The sequence below is a fragment of the Pelobates fuscus genome, chromosome 3, assembly GCF_036172605.1.
Source record: "Pelobates fuscus isolate aPelFus1 chromosome 3, aPelFus1.pri, whole genome shotgun sequence".
In the NCBI taxonomy this organism is placed as follows: Eukaryota; Metazoa; Chordata; class Amphibia; order Anura; family Pelobatidae; genus Pelobates; species Pelobates fuscus.
This window is the reverse complement of record NC_086319.1, coordinates 67,382,341-67,402,170: the sequence shown is the minus strand read 5'-3', so window position 1 is coordinate 67,402,170 and position 19,830 is coordinate 67,382,341. Positions and strand designations below refer to the sequence as shown.

The following is a 19,830-nucleotide window of genomic DNA, read 5'->3' as shown; positions in this document are numbered from 1 at the left end:
CCATTTCAGAGTCTCCAAGTGACCTTTCCTTTGATTGTGAACGTTCCATGCTCCTGCTGCTATAGAAAAAAAAAAAAAAAAACGCTTAATAATCTTTGAAAAGATGACAAAACAAAAAATGATTAGCCCTGCTTAATTTGTGTCATACAAGTTCAGGCTAATGAATAAAGTGGATCTGGTGGAAGCAATCGTAATCTTTTATTGTGCTTTTCTATGTCTTTTCATCAAAAACAGGAGGGGACAAAACAGATAGAAAATACCAATGAATGCTTCATGCAACTGATGCCAGTTCCAAACCAGCCTTTTAATATCAATTAATTTATTAAATTAGACTCTGAATTCTCACAGAGTGAGCTAATAGAATGACCCAACAAGACCCCTAACTACATTCTAATGGAACAGCTTTGTACAGGAGACGTTAATTTATTTGTAGAAGCACTTATTTGTTTCCAGTATATATCTCTATTAAACTGGTACTGGATAACTTTTTAAGGGAATAGTAAAGAAGATTTCTATGAGTCATGCTGATAGAGCACTTACCTGTTTTTTTTTTTTGTTCTAATGCTGCTACAATACCTACCTCCTGTCCCCTCTCCTTCTTCAGTGAAGTGAAAACGTACCTACTGGTGCTCATGAGAACTAACTAATGGATTAGTGTTGACCTAAGGATTGAATTGGTTGGGAACCCAATATGAGGATATCGTCTTTATGTCGTCTTGAACTCTGGAAATTATGTAAAATGATGTTCCCATTATAAAACTTTGGCTTGGTTTTCCTTTTCTTGAGAATACACATTTCTGGAACAGATGAACAAATACATGAAATATAGGAATTTTTTGTACAGATTGCTCCATTGTTTCTGAAGTGTATGTGCTGGCTATGTGTCCCGCCTTAAATTTAAAAAAAAAAAATAATATAAATAAATGATAATGCTTTTAAGCAAGAAGAACTTAACTTGGTGGGTTAGGCACCAAGCATTTCAATTTAAAAAAAAAATAATCTAAAGTTATCAAACTAAAATAATGAATATATCTTCCATGGCTGCAAACAATACTAATTTGGTCAAACAATCTAATAAGCTTTGTTTAGAGAGACAGGTTCATTTATTGGCTGGTACGGTTAATGTTACATTTCTCGATAATTAGCTGGTGTCATCTACACAAATCTCAGTTCAATATGAGGCCAACAGTAAAGTGCACAATTTAGTAACTGAAAGATACTTTTATGAATAGCATATTAAAGGTTGCCTGTCATGACACATATGACTTAATCTTCATTTATAGATAATCTAATTTCATATGTACATTGTGATGGCAGAACTGCTAGTGTAAGTCTAGATTTCTATAAAATCTGAAATTTAAAAAAAAAAAAAAAAAGACTTTCCCCGCTCTTGTCATTGAATCCAGCCTAGGAAGAAAAATAATAAGGCAGTGCTCTGCATGTTTTTTTATCATGGAAACCTTCCTCTGTGCATCTCTCCTACTTGTTTTCAGCCTAGGGGAAACCAATGCCTGCAAAAAGAAGGATTTAGGGACAGGTTCTGTGTGAGAGCAGCAGCAGCACAGAGAGAAAGAGCCCAATTAATTAATTGCCATAACTTTCGACAGGCAATTCGAGAATGGAGAGAGAACAAATTTATTTTATTTACATACCAAAAAGCCAACAAAAAGTGTAGGGATCTTTAAATCTGGTATAGGAAGAAAGCTGTGCTTCCCAAACATGGATATGCAGGTGAGATGCGTCTTGCAGCAAGTGTAATATCCACCAAAAACATAATTGATGCTCTTAGCATGAGTAATGGAAATACAATAAATTGTGAGCTTTTAATAGTATTAAGGGAAGTACCACTTAATTGTATAACATGAGTCAAGCCAGATGGTTAAAAAAAACTACTATTCTTTATCTGCCATGGCAGGTTCACTTTAAAGATGGGCAGCCAATAAGAGACTAGGTCCTTACTCTACTTCACTTGCACAATGAACACCGAAAAGATTCATTTAAAAAATGCATCAATACTCCTTTGAAAGTATTTAACCAGGAAAGGTACATTCAGATTACTCTGGTTTTCAAGTAAGTCCTGGGGATGTTACCTTAGCCCAACATCCAGGGGTTGTTACTATTACCCAATTTTAATGGTACAAATGATTCAATATTGTTAGAAAAACATTTAAAATATTTTATCTGCAGAAGTTACCATTAAAGTATATTGAATTGTTTTGCAGAGATATCACCTGGAACATTTTTTTTCTAACAGTATTGAATCTTTTGGAGACTTCTTAAATCAAGGCCATGGTATTCAATAAACTAAATGTCACTAAATGCAATGTGTTCTATTTTATAGTTCACCTTAAGACTCCTTGCGCCATAACCATTATAAAAAGCTGTAGTGGTCATGGTGCAACGTTAACCATTGTATAATGCACTTATGAAACCAAGGTTGATAAGCTTAGCTGCATATAATTCTGCATTTGCCTTGTTTTAATGTTTTGTTCAGATGTATAGAAAAGGTCCTCAGGGCCCTGTTACAGCATTATGATCTACCTGCCTTACTCTTTAAATGGTTTTCAAGGCTTTTGAAGAAGAAAGAATTTTTAAATTTGAATTAATATGTCTTGCTCAAGGACAATGCGAACAAAGGAATCACCTCCACAGAAAGATATTCAATATCTGAATGTCAGCTGGAGGTTGTATTTTTAACTCACAAGCTTAACCCCTTAAGGACACATGACGTGTGACATGTCATGATTCCCTTTTATTCCCGAAGTTTGGTCCTTAAGGGGTTAAACTGGCTGCTTCTCAGAGTCATCACTGTATCACTTGGTCCCGTACTATGTCTTGTCTTGAGTTTGGATATGCTGCGTGCTTTACTAAAACATAGATGTATTTTCCGAGTGCTATTAATATTGAAAATAAGTACATTTTATAGCACACATTTCAGTTTTGAAAATATATTCGCTATTTTCCCAGACTTGATGCAGCAACTTATATAGGTAGCTGGTATAAGTTTATAATATTGCTAATGGATATCAGGCACCTGCTATTGGAGGTTGGGGATCTTATCTGATCCGCTAGAGCCTTGGTGTTGGCAACGGTACTGTTGCATCGTTAAGCTGTAAATATGTATCATTGTTATTCTGGTTCCTCAGTCACCCACTGTAATATTCATATTTAATACATTTACAAATCTGTACAGCTGTTAGCTGAAGGCTCTTTTAATACAGCAATAGTATTGGATACTGTTCCTTTTTGCTTGCTTGTCCAATATAAGCTGCTTGCGCCATGTGATGCATGTTTTGTGCAAAGCATGAGATGAGCCCATAGTGCAAAATGTTTTGTGCAAAATTGATCAGCCCATAGTGCCGGGAGAAGAAATTATTTATTTATTTATTTATAATGTATTTATGTTGAATAAGCAGCTTAATGGATGAATTGGACAATAGGTCTGCCCAATGATGTGGGCTGGATCTCATGTGCTGTCAGGAGATGGAAAATAAGATGATTGATGGATAAAAGGTGATTGACTAAATTATCATTTTATTCACAGTGACCAATAAAGGGAATAAAAGGAAGAGCAGTGTTAGTGCTATATATTTCCAAGCAGAATTTTATCTTTCATTTTGACCAGCAGTGATTTTACCATTGCTTTGCCTGTGTTGGAATGGTGTAGTCCCTGTGTCATTGATCCTAGTGTGAGATTGTTGAGGTGGTTAGATTACCACTGTTCCTTTTTTATTTCTTGCAAGAGACAGACAGAGAGACAATTAATATGCAGTTGCAATGTGCTTCAGTGCCACTGCTTGTGCTTTGCAAGTGTCGATAGTTTGTGGCAGTTCACTGCACAAGTGAATGTAGCATTGAGTGTGGCACTTATTTCTTTCTTAACTCTTCACAGAAAGAAAATAATTTTAGCACCATTTTGTCCAAACCATTTCCCTAAAACATTCACATGGACGTAAAATGCTTGCACTTAACTGCTACATGGACAATTTTCTATCAGAATCAAAATTTGGACAAACCAAATGTATTTGCCGTGCATAAGTCTAGCAGGTTATGTTACGGCTTGGAAATGTATGACTCCACTTGAACTGACTCACATGTATAGATTGATGATGTGACTTTTGTTGGTAGCTGCAGGATAAATTCTAAATTGTCCAAAACATAACTGTTCAGATCTCACCAAATGCACATTAGAAGCATCATCCTTAATTTTGAAGTATGTTGCCTGTTTATGCGTGTTAGTAATACTATTCTTATATGCAAACAAGATACACCTCCTTTTTGGGAGGGGTGTGTATACAAAAAGTGCTAAAGTGAATAGAAAGAACTGCAGCTCCACTTGTGTGGAATACCCTCTCATCCACACCCAAAATTCAAAATCTGTAAAGTGGTATGTCACTGCTTACCTTAGTTGGAGTCCGAAGTGTAGAGATGTTTGCTCACTCTTGCATATAAACATAGCCCACAGTAACCAGATAAAAAGCCACCTGGGCTGTGAATCTGTGCACAGGGGCTTAGGCAGGAACAATAACCAGAGATGAGAAAACAGACCAGGGCAAATCCAGAAGAGTAGTCAGACACGGCTCCAAAGTTAGGTCAGGGCAGGCAGCGAAAAGGCAATAACTAAGATCCAGAAGCAGGGGTCACAAGCAAAGTCAGTCTTAAGCAACAGGAACAGGAAACATGATACAACGAACTGACCCTGCCCTCAGGGAGAGGCAGTGTTATATAGGTGAATTACGAGTAATCTGCCAAAAGTGAAGACCCTCACAAGGGAACAGCACAATCCAACTACCGACCAATAACCTGTTTCCCCACAACATGGAACCTCCTGTCAGGCATTATAGTCTCCAAGATCCAAGGACATATGAGTCAATATATGAGCAATACTCAGAAGGGGATTGGAAACAACACCAGAGGATCAAAACACCAACTACTGGTAGACCAAGCAGTCACAAGGGATTCTAAGACCAGACAGACCAATCTGTGTACGGCCTGGATTGACTACAAAAAAGCCTATGACAGAATGCCACACACATGGATACTGGAATGCCTGGCTCTCTAGAAGGTCTGCAAGACAATTAAAGCCTTCATCAAGAACTCGATGGGCAAGTGGAAAACAACTCTAGAAGCCAATTCCAGGACAATAACTCAAGTGAACATTAAATGTGGCATATACAAGGTGATGCGCTATTCCCAATGCTGTTCTGCATAGGCCTCAACCCCCTTAGCCAGATCAACAAGAAGAGTGGATACGGATACAGGTTCATCAGCCACCTACTCTACATGGACGACATCAAGCTGTATGTCAAGAATGAGCGAGACATTGACTCACTGATCCACCTAACTAGGATATACAGCTCAATGGCAAGAACAAGATCCAAGCCATCAACACATATGCCCTACCGGTCATCACGTACCCAGCTGGAATAATAACCTGGCCAAGAGAAGAACTGGCCACCATGGATATCAAGACCAGGAAATTACTCACTATGAATGGAGGATTCCACCCGAAATCCAGCACCCAGAGACTATACACCTGTTGGAAGGAAGGAGGTCGGGGATTGATGAGTGTCAAGGCCACAGTCCTGGCTGAAACACAGAGCATCCACGAGCATCACGAAGATGGCTCCCAAAGATAAACTGCTAAGGGAATGCCTGAGACTTCCACAGATCGAGGATGCAGAAAAAAAGGAGGTTCCTTGGCAAGACAAACGTTTCCATGGAGTGTACCACCGACAGATAGTGGATGTGGCTCACCTGACAAAATCCTACCAGTGGTTGGAAAAGGCAGGACTAAAAGACACACGGAGACACTAATCCTAGCAGAACAGGAGCAATCACCCAGCACCAGATCAATAGAAGCGGGAGTCTACCACACCAGGCAAGACCCAAGGTGCAGACTGTGCAAAGAGGTCTCTGAGACAGTCCAGCACCTAGTAGCCGGATGCAAGATGTTAGCAGGAACAGCATACACGGAGAGACTAAACCAAGTTGCTGGGATTGTGTGCTGAAACATCTGCACAGAATATGGATTGGACCTGTCTAAGTCCAGATGGGAGATACCACAAAGGATCGTTGAGAATGACAGGGCTAAGATCCAGTGGAACTTCAAGATCCAGACAGACAAGCAAGTGCTGGCCAACCAACCAGACAAGGAACGGAAGACTGCAGTTGTGGATGTGGCAATACCCAGGGACTATAACATCAGGAAGAAGGAACATGAGATGGTGGACAAATACCAAGGACTGAAAGAAGAACTTGAAAGGATGTGGAAAGTGAAAGAAGTAGTAGTCCCAGTTTTGATTGGAGCACTCGGGCTGTGATTCCCAAGTTGGGGGTGTGGCCTCAACAGATTCCAGGTGGGACATCTGAGATTGCTGTCCAGAAGAGTGCAGTCCTAGGAACAGCTAAGATACTGCGCAGAACCCTCAAACTCCCAGGCCTCAGGTAGAGGGCCCGAGAATGAGGAATAAACATACCACTCAGGAGGGGTGAGAAAATCAATTTGTATTTATATATAAAGAAGAGGTGGTTTTATCAGAGTCCATACAGATGTTTAAACAGCAATTGGATAAATAATTGCAAAAACATAATATACAGGGTTATCATTTTAAGTGTGGATATATATATATATATATACTTATTAACTTGGCATTTATGCTTTTAGGGCAGCATCACACCTCTCATCCACTTTAAAATTCACTTGTTTAGAGCCTTACAGTCCTGGCTCTGAGGTATGTTAGCCAATTTAGTGGGGATGGCACAGCCCCTATGAAAATTCAGAAGGCTCCAAATGACTTTTAAAATATTAATGCAATTTATTGTACAATTAAATATAAAATATATAATGTAAACTTAAGGATAACAATATAAAATTTACTATTAAAAGTCCAAAATATAGCCAAGACACCTTCACTCTTGTAGAGCTTCTTCAGTCAGATGTAGCTATTCTTATATGCCTTTACAAACTAGTAGTAGCTATGTTAATCATCTGTGAAGGTACATATGTTTCTTTAATAAGCTCTTTATTTTGGAAACATAGCGCCTCAGAAAGGATATGATAGCATTATATAAATATATTTGGGCCAATACAAACAATTGTCTTAAAATCTATTCATTACTAGAACTATACACAGGACACAAGGTCATGCATTTAGACTGGAAGAATTGAGATTTACCGTATTTATCGGCGTATAACACGCACAGGCGTATAACACGCACCTCATTTTTAGAAAGAAATTCCAGGAAATTTCCCCCCTCATCCCATAGTATTCCCCCCCCTCATCCCATAGTATTCCCCCCCCTCATCCCATAGTATTCCCCCCTCATCCCATAGTGTCCCCCCTTTCCATAGTATTCTCCCCCCTTTCCATAGTATTCTCCCCCCTCCCATAGTATTCCCCCCTCCTCCCATAGTATTCCCCCCCTCCTCCCATAGTATTCTCCCCCCTCCCCTCCCATAGTATTCTCCCCCCCTCCCCTCCCATAGTATTCTCCCCCCCTCCCCTCCCATAGTATATAGTATTCTCCCCCCTCCCCTCCCATAGTATTCTCCCCCCCCTCCCCTCGTATTCTCCCCCCCCTCCCCTCCCATAGTATTCTCCCCCCCTCCCCTCCCATAGTATTCTCCCCCCCTCCCCTCCCATAGTATTCTCCCCTCTCCCCTCCCATAGTATTCTCCCCCCTCCCCTCCCATAGTGTACTTTCCTCCCCCTCCCCTCCCATAGTGTACTTTCCTCCTCCTCCCCTCCCATAGTGTACTTCCCCTCCTCCCCTCCCATAGTGTACTTTCCTCCCCCTCCCCTCCCATAGTGTACTTTCCTCCCCCTCCCCTCCCATAGTGTACTTTCCTCCCCCTCCCCTCCCCTCCCATAGTGTACTTTCCTCCCCCTCCCCTCCCCTCCCATAGTGTACTTTCCTCCCCTCCCATAATTACTTACCTGTCCTGAAGCGTGGGCCGGCTTCACACCGTGCACCGCGGAACAGGAACTTTAATTTAAGGTTCCGGTTTCCGGCGGGACTGAAAGGAAGTGTGCACACTATTGTGCACACTTCCTTTCAGTCCCGCCGGAAACCGGAACCTTAAATTAAAGTTCCTGTACCGCGGTGCGCGCTGTGAAGCCGGCCCACGCTTCAGGACAGGTAAGTAATTATGGGATATCGGCGTATAACACGCACCCACGATTTTTCCCCTATTTTCAGGGGAAAAAAGTGCGTGTTATACGCCGATAAATACGGTTTGAAGCAAAGGAAAGTTTTTTTTTTTACATTAAGAACAATAAGGATATTGGATTTTCTGCTTGAATAGGTGGTTTTATCAGAGTCTATACATATGTTTAAACAGCAATTGGATAAATACTTGCAAAAACATAATATACAGGGATATCATTTTAAGTGAGGTAATAGCTTCTTGAACCAAGCAGAAATCTGACTGCCATTCTGGGGTCAAGAAGGATTTTTTTTCCTAGTTTGTTGCAAAATTGGAAGTGCTTCAGACTGGGTATTTATTCTTTCTTTTGGATCATCAGCAAAAACATGTAAGAGAGGCTGTATTTGATGGACGAGCATACATTTCCAGCTATGTAACCGTATGTTTATTTAAAGGGAAACTCCAGTGATCGTTTTCCTGGCACTGGAGGGTCCTTCTCCCTCCCACCCACCAATCCCCAGTTACTGAAGGGGTGAAAACCCCTTCAGTCACTTACCTGAGGCAGCGGCGATGTCCCTCGCCGCTGTCTCCTCCTCCGCGCCGCTCCTCCTACTGGCTCTGTCGGCCGGCGGGCAAGACTGATACCGCCCACCGGCCGAGGAGACCTAATGCGCATGCGCGGCAATTCCGCGCATGCGCATTAGGTCTCCCCATAGGAAAGCATTGAAAACGAATTTCAATGCATTCCTATGGGGATTTGAGCGACGCTGGAGGTCCTCACACAGCGTGAGGACGTCCAGCGACGCTCTAGCACAGGTTTCCTGTGCTATGGACCAGGAAGAGACCTCTAGTGGCTGTCTAGTAGACAGCCACTAGAGGTGGAGTTAACCTTGCAAGGTAATTATTGCAGTTTATTAAAAACTGCAATAATTACACTTACAGGGTTAGGAGTAGTGGGAGTTGGCACCCAGACCACTCCAATGAGCAGAAGTGGTCTGGGTGCCTACAGTGTCCCTTAGAATAAGATTTGTATCTAACTCACCTGTAGTAGCTTCATTATGAAAATGGGGAGCAGGACATGTATATCCTCTTTCAATATTTACTTTCTTTGATATCATTTTTAGAATTGTTTTGTTGAACTATTGTGATGTATTCACTCGTTTTGATGTTTTGCACAATTACAAATATATCTTGTTTTTCTTTTTATAGGGCGTACAAAACCATAGAGGAAGAAGACTTAAAGTTTCCTCTTATATATGGAGAAGGTAAAAAGGTAAGCTTTTGTTTTCTTAGTACACGCACTTACTAAGTGGTTGAATTTTTGCCTTTCTTGGTACAAGAAAAGAATCTTCTCACGTGAGCATTATGTTATTGATTTTTTCCAGAGTGAGTCTCATATAATTTCACTTTAAAAATGTCAGTAATAAAATCTGTACTTTAAAATAGCCAGCAAATTTGGTGATAATATTGTCATTCAAGAGTAGTACTATGTATTGCAGTACTTTCATTTGACATTTCTAATTCCATATCCTTAGAGTCTTGCATTTCAGAGTTTAGGTATCCTCTAAATTTCACATACACTAGAGATGCTGTGGACAGCAACTCCCAAAGATCACAGCCAGATGGTGCAGGTTCCCCTAAGGTCCTTTTCATTGATATTTGAAATCATGTATTTTTTTGGAATGGCTCTGTATTTTTGTAACACCCCGATGATACTTACATTTTAGATTTTGGCATTTTATGTAAGCTACAATTACAGCACAATTTAGATGCATACATTTGTATTCTGTATACACTTGATTCATATTCAGTTACCTATTGCCCCAGTGCAATGTAAATGTTCATTTTGTTTATTCGTAAAGCCTACTTTTGTCCTAGAAAAGGAAGACACTGTTATTCATCTACTATATTCTCAAGCACTGGAATAGAATCACACGTTAAATACTAGCTCCCAGTCGTATTACATATCTGTAGGACTGCAATCCCTATCGAATACCCCCTCCTTTTCAGACCAAAATTTTCTTTGTAATAAAACTCTAAACATTTTTTTCTCCTTCAAAATGTCTTTAGAACTGTGTTTATGACAAAAATGAAAATATATCTTGCGTAACTTAACCTAGACTTTAGAAAGAATGTCCACAGAGTGAAATAAATCCTAAGTTTGCATAACATAATTTCTTTCAAATTGTATAAAAGGAAGAACATTTTTGTTGTTGTATTATTATAACATAAAATTACGACATCTCCTCTTTCAAGAAAAAAGAACTACACCAAGTATGAAATATAGTGTTAAATCCGTCTGATTTAGTGAAAAGAGTAAACCTGAAATAGTGCATTCTTTGCAGCAATTAAAATATGAAAACTGGCTTAGTCACCATGATAGCTGGCGAGATGCAATTATATTTCCATTATGTGTGTTATGTTGTAAAGTGTTTTTTCTAACATGGGATCCTTGACTTTAGGTTACCATTACACAAATAATGCAAACAAAAGAACTTACAACTGCATTTTCTCTCTATTGTTTGGGAGCTTTACCCGAACAAACTAATTCTATTTGAGCCTGCCATCATGTGAAAGAAACAATAATTGAATCAATTTAGGAATACATCTTTATGAGAATGGATAACTAGATACTTTTATTTCGAATTCATTGCAACAAAATATTGATCCGTGAGTACCAGAGAAATGTAGATACAAATACCTCTGGTCATTGAAATTACATTTAAATGTTCTACTTGACATTGAAAAATTCAACTGTTAAAGGGACAGTGTAGATACAGTAACAGCATCATCTCATTGTAGTTGTTATAGTATGTGGAGTACCCTGGCACCGTCCTTCCATTCGGCATTAAACTATTTTAATGTTTTAATGCAAAATGAGAGACCCCAGCAGGTCATCCCTTCTGTTCCTCTTGGGCTAATAATGAAGCAGTAACTGAGCAGCAATGGGTGGCTTTGTTTTGCAGAGGGCCTCAGTTGGCCGCTTTAATTTGGTATGGGTAGAAGAAAGTGTGTAATCTCTACTTTCTCTGTTTCTCCACGGGAGTCCAGTTTTGGGTTGCCAAATACTCTTAATCAGTGTCAAACTGCTCAATATTATTTTGAGTTGAGTGAGTGGAGGGACAGTGCCTATGGAATCAAGGCACTATAACCACTTTAGTGAGATGAAATGGTAATAGTGCCTACAGTTTGGGGTACAGTGTTAGCAGGCATGTGTTTGTCACTGGTGAGGTGGCCCTATAGTGGGTGTTTACGGATGGTCAATGAGGGTTATATGAGTGTATGGGTGGCAGGTCAGGCGGTCATTGATCCATGCCGGTATGTGGGTTCATGCTCGTTTCCAGGGTCCAGTCGCATCGTGTGAGGGATCTATCAGGTGAGTGGTACGGGTTTGTTGGGGCGGTGGTGGCTCTGTGGCCTTGAGTTTGGGGTGACCCGGTGAGTGCAGATGCGGGTGGGTGAGAGGCCCCTAACCTAAGGAGGCTGTGGGGTGGGATGGGGGGGGGGGGGGGGGAAGGGTAGAGGACTGACGCCAAATGGTCTGTGTGATCTGGTGTATGCCCTTAGGGGAGTGGGTATTCCTAGGTTGTCACTCTCTTGGTTATGTGTGGGATTAATGCCTAACAGTTCCTGTCAGGCGGCTGTCTTATCTGTTTTTAATTGGTCAATATAACATTTTCTATCCCTGGAATCAGTGATTGAAATCCTTATCTGCTGAAAAATTTGAAGTGCAAAACATAATTTCACTCAGAAACTGTGTTCATTTATTCTTCATGCTTTGCTATCCCTGGTCATTCATTAAACCATTTGTGACAGAAGCTCCCATGCCAGGGCATGTTGTACAGAATTTGAAGGTGACAGGCTATGACCTGGTCCTAAAAGCCCCTTAAAGGGGCTTATGATGATGGCAATTGAAAACCAAACTATTCATTGTTAATGTATAACTCTACAGTGCTCTCTGTTGACTGAGTGAAAGCATGTACATTTGCATAATGCTGTTATGCAAATGAAGGTGGCAACCAATTAAGTAGTTAAATGTATATATTACTGCTTTTTAGGTTGTTTCAAAATGATCCTTGCATTATATTGTTTATGTATTAGTTATGATTGCACATTTTTCAGTGTTCTATATATTTGTATTTTAAATAGTTGTCACCACATACTTAAGGACTAGTGCTCAAAGGCTAGTCAAATGTCATGATAGTTCCTTTTGGAACTGTGCGTCCTGTGTCTAATTTGTTCAGGGATCTCAGAAACAGAATCTTCAGACCTGTTTGCCGGCTGCATGGTCCCTGTAACGTGGGACAATGTCAAAAGAGATAGGTCTGACAGCCACAAGTGCCTTTATAAAGGCAGGAGCAAATCATATTACAGGCAGAAGTAGGGATACCTGCATGGAAGGAGATCTGCAGAGAGGAGAGAACTGCAGCCTGGTCAGTTGGAAGAACTCCGGAGAGACCCCAGTCAAACTTTGGTATCTGGGTCTGAAGTGTTCCAAAGTCCCCTGTGGCAGCAAGGAATCGGACTTGGCGGAGGTACTCTGAGTACGGGAGCTCCGTCACATCTGGTGGCAGTGGTGGGATGCTCTCCTTCCTAGACCAACATCCTGGAAAAAACCTAATTGAATTGAACAATCATACAGGCTACTGAAGAGAAGTACCCTGAAGAAGTGGTCAGTAATAAGCCGAAGAAAAGTCTTATCATCAAACTCATGGAGAGCAATAGGTCCAGCATCTTATCTGCTGGAATCACCGATGTGACAGAATTCCAAAAGGCCATGGCATGGGAGCTTCTGTCACACCATCTGTCAAGGAAAGTTCCTTTGGCGTGCATATAAGTGCACTTGTAATGTAGTACCATTGAACTCTTGCTGGCATATAAATTAAAACCGATTTATAGAAAGGTGCAGAGCCGGTGTGTTGTGAATGTGCAGTACAAATAGCATTATATACTTTTAAATATTAATAGCTTCCAACTGATTCCTCTCTTGCAACTGTCATTAGTCTAATGCTATCCTTACCTTTTATGTCACTTTACCCCACTCCCTCTAGCATGTAAGCTCATTAAGCAGGGCCCTCAACCCCTCTGTTCCTGTGTGTCCAACTTGTCTGGTTACAACTACATGTTTGTTCATCCACCCATTGTAAAGCGCTGTGGAATTTGTTTGCGCTATATAAATAATAACATAATATATTTTCCAACATATGTTTCGAATATCTTGATTTAAAAAGTATTTATAACATGAATTTAATGCAATTGGTGGGTGATTAATACCATTAAAAAATATACACCACTACTTACCTTCTTGCAGATAAATCAAATCTTACAAAATAAAGCAGACAAAACTGACTGTGATAGGGATGGGGGTGAGTGCGGCTAGGTGAAGAGCTGTGACAGACCATATTAATCGCTGCTTCCAGCCTGACTCTTTGTGAGCAGGTCAGAGCTCCGTTTGGAAATCCCTACAGGTGCGCTTTGACTCCTCGCAGAGTGCCAGGGACTGCGATTAATTAAGGTAGACCACAGACCACCAAGGAGTAATTTTCAGGAGCACAGAGTTGTGCTCTCCCTGCCAGCTCGAGGAGTGCCTGCTCAGAGCTAAAGCTCCAGGCTCCTAACTTAGACAGAGCCCTGGGCAGCCGCTTAAATCTTTAAGTTTGGGTTCCAATATTGTTGAATGGGTAAGGCAGTGGCTGAGTGACAGGCAACAGAGGGTTGTAGTCAATGGAGTATATTCGAAGCTTGGGCTTGTCACCAGTGGGGTACCGCAGGGATCTGTACTTGGACCCATTCTCTTTAATATTTTTATTAGTGATATTGCAGAAGGTCTTGATGGTAAGGTATGTCTTTTTGCTGATGATACTAAGATATGTAACAGGGTTGATGTTCCAGGAGGGATAAGCCAAATGGCAAATGATTTAGGTAAACTAGAAAAATGGTCAGAGCTATGGCAGCTGACATTTAATGTGGATAAGTGCAAGATAATGCATCTTGGACGTAAAAACCCAAAAGCAGAGTACAGAATATTTGATAGAATCCTAACCTCAACATCTGAGGAAAGGGATTTAGGGCTCATTATTTCAGATGACTTAAAGGTAGGCAGACAATGTAATAGAGCAGCAGGAAATTCTAGCAGAATGCTTGGTTGTATAGGGAGAGGTATTAGCAGTAGAAAGAGGGAAGTGCTCATGCCATTGTACAGAACACTGGTGAGACCTCACTTGGAGTATTGAACGCAGTACTGGAGACCATATCTCCAAAAGTATATTGATACTTTGGAGAGAGTTCGGAGAAGGGCTACTAAACTGGTTCATGGATTACAGGATAAAGCTTACAAGGAAAGGTTAAAGGATCTTAACATGTATAGCTTGGACGCAAGATGAGATACGGGGGATATGATAGAAACATTTAAATACATAAAGGAAATCAACACAGTAAAGGAAACTATATTTAAAAGAAGAAAAAACACCACAACAAGAGGACATAGTCTTAAATTAGAGGGGCAAAGGTTTAAAAATATCAGGAAGTATTATTTTACTGAGAGGGTAATGGATGCATGGAATAGCCTTACAGCTGAAGTGGTGAAGGTTAACATAGTGAAGGAGTTTAAACATATGAGGCATAGCTATAAGATAAGGTGTCACGGCCTCCGGCTCGTGGCTGCATGTGGTCGCACCTGATTGGTGCGACCACGCTGACAGGTTGGAGGAATTACCTGTTCAGCAACGAGCTGGAAGCCGACCCGCTGGGGCATCCATCTCCTCCACACGCGGGATCCAAAATGGTACCTATCACTAGGTCGCGGCCATTTGTAACTCCACCTCCAAAGGTCACGCGAATGTCACGACGTCGACGCACACGCACGTTCTGAGGTCAGAGGCCAAGCTCTGACCAATCACAGCCCAAGGAGGGATTTTTAGCCCCTTAAGGACCAAACTTCTGGAATAAAAGGGAATCATGACATGTCACACATGTCATGTGTCCTTAAGGGGCTAAACTTTGGAATTTCCCTAGCTCATTGCCCTGTCATGGTTTCCATTCCTGGTTCCCAAGAGTGCGTTTTCTTGTCCTTGTTATTGATATTCCCGGTATTCTGACTTGGACTATTCCTGACTATTCTGATCTCTGGTTTACCTGACTTGGCTTTCTTATCGATCTTGTGTACTTCTGGCTTCCTTGACCTCGGGTTTTCCTTGACCATTCTCTGTCTTTCATCGTATTAATCTGGCCATTCTGAGGACTGGTTTACGTTCTGTCTATTTTTCTATTCTATGTAAATGTTGCATAGCTTTGCGTGTTAGGTCACATTAGTAGTCGGGACATAAGGTCAGGGACTAATGAAAGTATTTAGAAAATTGGGCAGACTAGATGGGCCGAATGGTTCTCATCTGCCGTCACATTCTATGTTTCTATGACTTAGACAATAAACTCCTCTGCTAAACCCACATACACTACAGTGGTTCCCAACCCAGTCCTTGTGGAACCCCTACCAGTCCTACCAGATTGTAGGTGGTCTGTGTTTGCTTGAGATTTGTGGGAGTTGTAGTCTAAAGAATAATGCTTGTAAATATCTATTTTTATTGTCAGCAATATATTAATAATGTTGTTTTTTTGCTTACTTAGGCACGTGTGATGGCCACAATTGGCGTGACCAGAGGTCTTGGCGACCATGACTTGAAAGTCCACGATTCCAATATATTCATTAAACCTTTCCTTTCCTCTGTTCCTGAAGTAAGTGACCTAGCAAACACAGCAAAAATTGAGAAATGCTAATAATAAATATGTTTCTGAGAGAAGGTTGCACTCAAACAGAGTGAATACATATTAGAGTGCAGTGGAGACACACCACATATACTGCTCAACAAACAAACATTAGAAATTAGATCTTATTTATATTAAGAGTAGTGATGACTAATTGTATTTCAGGGATCATTGGTGAGAAAATACATGTTACAGGAAAACAAATGTTATTCTTAATGCTAAAGTGCCCTTGTTACCGTTTAGGTGACCACCCCCCCCCCCCCCCCCCCCCCCCCGAACGAATTTCAATGCTTTCCTATTGGGAAATGAGCGACTCTGGAGGTCCTCACACAGCGTGAGGACGTCCAGCGATGCTCGGGCAAGGAAAATCCTTGCTAGAAATCAGGAAGTGACCTCTAGTGGCATTCTAGTAGACAGCCACTAGAGGTGGAGTTAACCTGCAATGTAATTATTGCAGTTTATAAAAAACTGCAATAATTACAGTTGCAGGGTTAGGAGTAGTGGAAGTTGGCACCCAGACCACTCCAATGGGCAGAAGTGGTCTGGGTGCCTGGAGTGTCCCTTTAAACTAATAACACAAAGAATGAAATGTTGCCATGTTTTTATTGAACACACCATGTAAACATGCACAGTGCAGGTGGAAAAAGTATGTGAACCCCTAGACTAATGACATCTCCAAGAGCTAATTAGAGTGAGATGTCAGCCAACTGGAGTCCAATCAATGAGATGAGATTGGAGGTGTTGGTTACAGCTGCCCTGTCCTATAAAAAAACACCAGTTCTGGGTTTGCTTTTCACAAGAAGCGTTGCCTGATGTGAATGATGCCTCGCACAAAAGAGCTCTCAGAAGACCTACAATTAAGAATTGTTGACTTGCATAAAGCTGGAAAGGGTTATAAAAGTATCTCCAAAAGCCTTGCTGTTCATCAGTCCATGGTAAGACAAATTGTCTATGAATGGAGAAAGTTCAGGACTGCTGCTACTCTCCCTAGGAGTGGCCGTTCTGTAAAGATGACTGCAAGAGCACAGCGCAGACTGCTCAATAAGGTGAAGAAGAATCCTAGAGTGTCAGCTGAAGACTTACAAAAGTCACTGGCAAATGCTAACATCCCTGTTAGCGAATCTACAATACGTAAAACACTAAACAAGAATGGATTTCATGGGTGGATACTACAGAGGAAGCCACTGCTGTCCAAACAAAACATTGCTGCACGTTTACAATTTGCACAAGAGCACCTGGATGTTCCACAGCAGTACTGGCAAAATGTTCTGTGGACAGATGAAACCAAACTTGAGTTGTTTGGAAGAAACACACAACACTATGTGTGGCGAAAAAGAGGCACAGCACACCAACATCAAAACCTCATCCCAACTGTGAAGTATGGTGATGGGGGCATCATGGTTTGGGGCTGCTTTGCTGCGTCAGGGCCTGGACGGATTGCTATCATCGAAGGAAAAATGAATTCCCAAGTTTATCAAGACATTTTGCAAGAGAACTTAAGGCCATCTGTCTACCAGCTGAAGCTCAACAGAAGATGGGTGTTGCAACAGGACAATGACCCAAAGCATAGAAGTAAATCAACAACAGAATGGCTTAAACAGAAGAAAATACGCCTTCTGAAGTGGCTCAGTCAGAGTCCTGACCTCAACCCGATTGAGATGCTGTAGCATGACCTCAAGAAAGTGATTCACACCAGACATCCCAAGAATATTGCTGAACTGAAACAGTTCTGTAAAGAGGAATGGTCAAGAATTACTCCAACTGCAACTACAGGAAACGTTTGGTTGAAGTTATTGCTGCCAAAGGAGGTTCAACCAGTTATTAAATCCAAGGGTTCACATACTTTTTCCACCTGCACTGTGAATGTTTACATGATGTGTTCAATAAAAACATGGCAACATTTCATTCTTTGTGTGTTATTAGTTTAAGCAGACTGTGATTGTCTGTTGTTGTGACTTAGATGATGATCACATCACGTTTTATGACCAATTTGTGCAGAAATCTATATCATTCCAAAGGGTTCACATACTTTTTCTTGCAACTGTATTATAGAGCCGTGGTAAGTAAATAAATATTTGAATAACAGATAATACATTTAGAACACTACTTTGACAACCCATATTAGAGACTGGAGGTGTGATAATACAGGTAACCGCTGTAACCTCTGAGTTACAGTATAATACTATGATGGACATATGTGTGTAGTTTTTTTTTTGTTTTGTTTTGCTTTTTTTGTAAAAACGTAAATACTGTATTGCTACATTTGTATGTTACTTTTTATACACAGATTTGTCAATATATCTAATATATCACATTGTAGCCAGTATTCCCTTTAAGTATATTTTGCAGTGTTATATTGCTTTCAATATCTACTCGTTTGTATTTTGGCCTTCTTGCCACATTTAAAAATTATAAGCATATTTCAAAAGGCTTGTTTGTTTCCATTCATAATTATATCTCAATTTAATTGCGTTTCTTGATCAATATTATTTTTTAAGCAACTGCTTTGTTAAATTGCTTTATTCAGTAGAAAAAAAAATAAACAGATCTTTATTTTTTGTGCATTTTTTTTTTTTATCTGTCATTCTGATCCTTAATCGACTCTCTGACAGACATCCGTTGCAACATTAGGGGCAATTCTTTTTGTGAGCTCGAACGAGACCACCATTTGTGCGTTTCCGTGAAAAAGCTGTTTAGATGGTAATGGTTATCAGCCGAAACCCGACAGCATTTGATTCAAAGATGAAATCCTTGTATGCCAGCAATTCTGACATCTGCAATTTCAGCTTTATCGAAACGAACCCTCTTGCACCTATCTAGTCTCACTGAAAAAATGTTGTAGCTTAATATTTTTTAGGATTCTACATCAGCAATTCTTTTCGTGCAAATAAAATCATGGCTTTCCATAAACTGTAGCATCGTGATATTATTCAGTTTATGTTCTACTTTTTCTAGATCAGCCTATGAATATTTGGAAAGTAATTCATTCATTTTTAATTACAAAAAAATAATATAGCGCTTGAGAGTATTTTTTTACTTTAGCTTATAAAGAAAGTATTCCAGAAAACAAGGTATTGATTTTGGCTGGAATTCAAGCATGTAGAGCTTAGTAAAGTACAGAGAGAATTTGGAAATGCATATGTCATTGGTCACAGAAGAAGACATTGAAAGCCTGTTAATCCTCTATTAATAAATTAAACTTATAATGAAATTGTCCTTGCATTCCGTTTAACACATATTGCTAAGGTATTGGGGATTTTCCTCATTAGATGGTATTAGTATTTAATCAGGGAATTATACTAGGTGATGCCGTGTTTATACTTTTTCTCTCTAGATTATGAGCTATGTAATTTCATAAGGATTTTGTGCTTTAAAGGGGCTCTTCAAGTTCCAAAACCACTTAATCATAAAAAAACAACAACTAGTTTTTGTGCACAGACACTGTTTTTAGTGGACGTTTAAGAAAAATAACAAAGTTTACTCCATAAAGAGTATTGCATGCCATCATGCTATGCAGGATACTTTCAAAAGTCTTAATGAAGCCCCTCTAGTAGCTTTCAGCCTGTCAGCCCTTAGAGGGGCATCTTCATTAAGACTTTTGAAAGTGTCATGCACATCATGATGGAATGCAATGCTCTTTATGGAGGAGGGCAGTCTAATTACTAGTACTCTAAACTTAAATATAAAATCATTACTTTAATAAATAATTTACTGTCTGTTTTATCGAGTTAGTGATATATTTATAGTGTTTCCATTTCTTTTTGTTGGTGTGAAGCTGGCTGGTATACAGGCAGTGGATGTACAATGCAGAGGTTGCTATATCGGGGTGCTTGTACCTTAAATAGTGTTTGGGTATTGTTCCCTAAACCAGGATTTGGGGATATATGTCCAAGAAAATTGTACATTTTAGGCCAAATCCT

The 19,830-nt window shown here is 40.2% G+C and overlaps 1 protein-coding gene across 1 annotated transcript in view; it reads left to right on the top strand.

The window, feature by feature from the left end:
• The window catches only part of PPM1H (protein phosphatase, Mg2+/Mn2+ dependent 1H), a 215,291-nt gene that overhangs the window by 175,631 nt on the left and 19,830 nt on the right, over window positions 1-19,830 (top strand). The window contains exons 7-8 of the mRNA XM_063447154.1: window positions 9,359-9,422; window positions 15,773-15,880. Coding sequence (XP_063303224.1) covers window positions 9,359-9,422; window positions 15,773-15,880 — 172 coding nt within the window. The remainder of the gene's footprint in view (window positions 1-9,358; window positions 9,423-15,772; window positions 15,881-19,830) is intronic.